General features: G+C 35.3%; 1 protein-coding gene across 1 annotated transcript in view; it reads left to right on the top strand.

Moving 5' to 3' along the window:
- The window catches only part of LOC107089636 (CD82 antigen-like), a gene marked incomplete at its 5' end in the record, with an annotated part of 17196 nt that overhangs the window by 6798 nt on the left and 6939 nt on the right, over positions 1–3459 (top strand). Inside the window, 2 exons of the mRNA XM_015382533.1 lie at positions 2173–2275; positions 3255–3319. Coding sequence (XP_015238019.1) covers positions 2173–2275; positions 3255–3319 — 168 coding nt within the window. The remainder of the gene's footprint in view (positions 1–2172; positions 2276–3254; positions 3320–3459) is intronic.

Raw genomic sequence — 3459 nt, 5'->3', positions numbered from 1 at the left:
ACTACACAAAAAATAATCTTGACTTATCGCATAGTAATAAATTATTAATATCAAAAATTTATGTTTTTTTCTCTTTACATATTTTGTTAAAAGGCCAAATAAGGATTTCAAACCAAAAAAAAGTAATTTTCTGTTTTGTTTTATTCTTGGATCGGGCTTTAAAGGGTTAATAATTTTAATAATGTAACTGGGAACATTTAGTGAAGCAGAGCAAAATCTTTTCCAAACCATTGTTAATCAGAATCACTTTTTTTTAAATAAATATCTGCTCTGAGTTATTCCTGAGGATCCAGTTACCCTCTGACTGCAGGTGCCTTTAGAACGGAGGGAGTTTGTTGAATTGGGCTTCTCTGATTATAAAGACAATCATTTAATGAACCAGGTTCAGTGTTTGCTCCTGGGGGAGTGTTTTGTTTGAACACCTCACTCTCTCTGACATGTTTTATGCTCTGTGTTAAGGCCACTCTCTAAAATAGCACCTTCCTCCCTTAATAACCCTCATCTCTGTGTGGGAAGGTGGGGACAGTTTTAACTGTGAGCCCTTCAGTCTGTGTGTTTATCTGGACCATGTGAACCTGCAGCCTTTCATACTCTCTGTGTTTAAGGCTCACCGCAGAGCAGGGTGTTGCGCTTTCCCAGAATAGGGTGAGGCTCTCACGCGTCGCGCGTAGATCTCAGCTGCATTACAGCAATAGATCTATGGTCTTACACACATAAATTCAGAGCGTTTCCTTATTTTAGCTGGGTTTGGACAAAGCTTCGCCCTAACATGGGGCTTTGCATGTGTGAACTCTATTTCACTGAGAAACATGATGTTGATGATTAACTATGGGAAGGGATTGCAGGTTTTTTTTTTTTTTTTGCTATTCCAATTAGTATAATTTTGATTTCCACTCAAGTCAAGTGTTTAAATCAGGGGTCACCAACGCGGTGCCCGCGGGCACCAAGGGGCCCTCAAGGACCACATGGGGTGCCCTCTTTGTCTTCTGAAAACAGAAGAACTCACTCAGTGGGTTAAGTAAAATTTTTTCTTCTTTTTAATCATTTATGTATTATTTCACATGTTAACTATTTCATCATATTTCAGTGGTTTCAAAATGCCAATTTAAAAAGAAAATTAGAAATGAATAAAAGAATAAAATAAGACTAAAAATGAGTTTTTATGGATGAGATTTACTGTAGGTGAACAGTGATCCCTCCAGTTCATAGGTCAGTATTGGTAGCCCTTCCTATGACTTGGTAGCCATGAAGTAGCCCTCAGCCTTAAAAAGGTTGGTGACCCCTGGTTTAAATAATTAAAAATTGAAAAAACAAAGTTTAAATCTTAGTCTTTAAAGCTTTTTTAAACTGCCACTAATGATCAGTTAAAAGCCACAAGAACATAACTTAAATAACAAAATGTTTCTTAACTGAAAGGTAATTGAATTCACAAATTTTCACCTAAAGTTGGCAAAATATCGACACCTCAGAAAGACCATTTCTTTTATGCGTTTTTATTTAGATAGAGCCTTAAAAATAATTATCTTTGTTGATTAATTTACTGTTAGTAATAATAATCAGTAGGGTTGTCATGATACTAAACTTTTCAACTCGATACCGATATTAAGGAAAATATTTGATACTCGATACCATTTTTGATACCACAAGGATAAAAACTCCAAATTTCAACAGAAATATTTTGATTAATAATTAAAATACAATAAATAAATACAATAAACAGTAATAATAATATTTTGAGGTTGTTTGCTGTGCACAGTATTAAGCAAGCTTGATAAAAAACTTACAAAATTAAAATTAAGAGTTCCTTCCTTGGCTATGCTTTGCACACATAGCAATGACGCTAGCCAAACTGGTTAAGAAACAAAAATAATCCTCAGCAGCTGCACCTCTTACAAAAAAAGTCTGAAACTAAAAAGTGCACAGAATTATTCAATCACACAGTGTTAAGAAAGTGCATTTTCCTCTATTCTGCACTTAAGATGAATGACTGTTTAGGTGCCACTGTTGGTGGCACTGTATCGATACTTTTGAAAATGAGTATTGTATCCGGATACGTTTCAGTATCAATACTTTTTTGAGTATCGATACTTTTGACAACCCCAATAATCACAGATCTCATGATCACATGCAGCTATATTTATTTAACTCTCCTTCATTTTCTGTGTCCTCCAGCTGAAACATGAGATGTCTGAAATCATTAGGAGGATGATAGTCAACTACACTGGTCAGAACAAGACCACGGAGCACGCCTGGGACCTCATTCAGAAGAAAGTGAGTAGATGAATCCAGGTGGATGAACATTAATGATGACATGTTTTATCTGCTCACTGAATAAAAGAATCCTTCTGGCATTTCCTCCCATTGGAGGAAAAACCAGACCTGTCATTCATCCTGTCTAAGTAAACACATTCAGTAATTTGAGAAAGTATTGGATCTCTGTTTTACTTTTTCTTGTCGCATCAAATATTTCAGATCAGATTTTAAGTTTAGATAAAGAAAACCTGAGTTGTTACAAACTGCTTTTCAAAAGTTTTTCATATGCCAGTTAAATTTTTGTCATTTTAAAGGACAAGAAGCCAATAAATATTATATTACCCATCCACATTGTTAATGCCGGATTTTATCTAAATGAACCACACTTCTTTGTTAGCCTGAGCTAACCTGGTTTTGTCATTTTGTCATCGTATCAACAAATCATTCAAATCAATCACATCTGACAACATAATAAGGCTAAACAATCACAAAAAGAAACCGATTAATAAAAAAATCAAGATTATCAAACCATTTTTTCTAAGACTTTGGGACTCAAGAAAACTACAGCAAGAGTCTTAAAGGAAAAGTCCGGTCAGCACAGAACGATCGGTGGCTCATTATGTATACCTAAAAGTAATAAGTTCACAATGATTCAATGAATTTAGCGTTAATCAGTTAAAAAAAAAACATTAAAAATTAAATTGTTTTTGTTGAGATCGAGAGTCTGGGAGCGGCCATTTTTGCCCACATGTATAAAAAGAACAGAGCCAAAACACTCTGTTCTTTTTATTCGCTCCTCTGTTCAGGTCTTGTCATGTTTTTCAGAGAGTAGATTTAGGGACAAAGGTGGAGCAAAGGTTATCTGATGTCTGGGTAACTATTCTCCTTTCAGCATCTTTATGAAAGACTAGACTTAAAAGACCTTTTTTTTATTTCTTTTCTGGCAGATGTCAAGTTTTTATTGAAATCTCTGATCACTTAAAAGAGCCTGTACACCACAGGACCCCCAGAACCTTTGGAGAAGATACAATCCCACAGTATCACCCATCCTCTACTGTACTTCAGGGTGCTTATGATGTGCCTTTAAAGAGATCTATCTTTTATTTCACCCCAAAAACCCATCTGAAGGGATTGCTGTCTGTAAAACACAATCTTGGTCTTGTTTAAAGGAGAAGTCCGGTCAGCAAGAAATGATCAATGGATCAT

Source organism: Cyprinodon variegatus, unplaced genomic scaffold (genome assembly GCF_000732505.1).
Source record: "Cyprinodon variegatus isolate N-32 unplaced genomic scaffold, C_variegatus-1.0 Scaffold259, whole genome shotgun sequence".
Lineage (NCBI taxonomy): Eukaryota > Metazoa > Chordata > Actinopteri > Cyprinodontiformes > Cyprinodontidae > Cyprinodon > Cyprinodon variegatus.
This window is presented reverse-complemented; position numbering and strand designations above follow the sequence as displayed.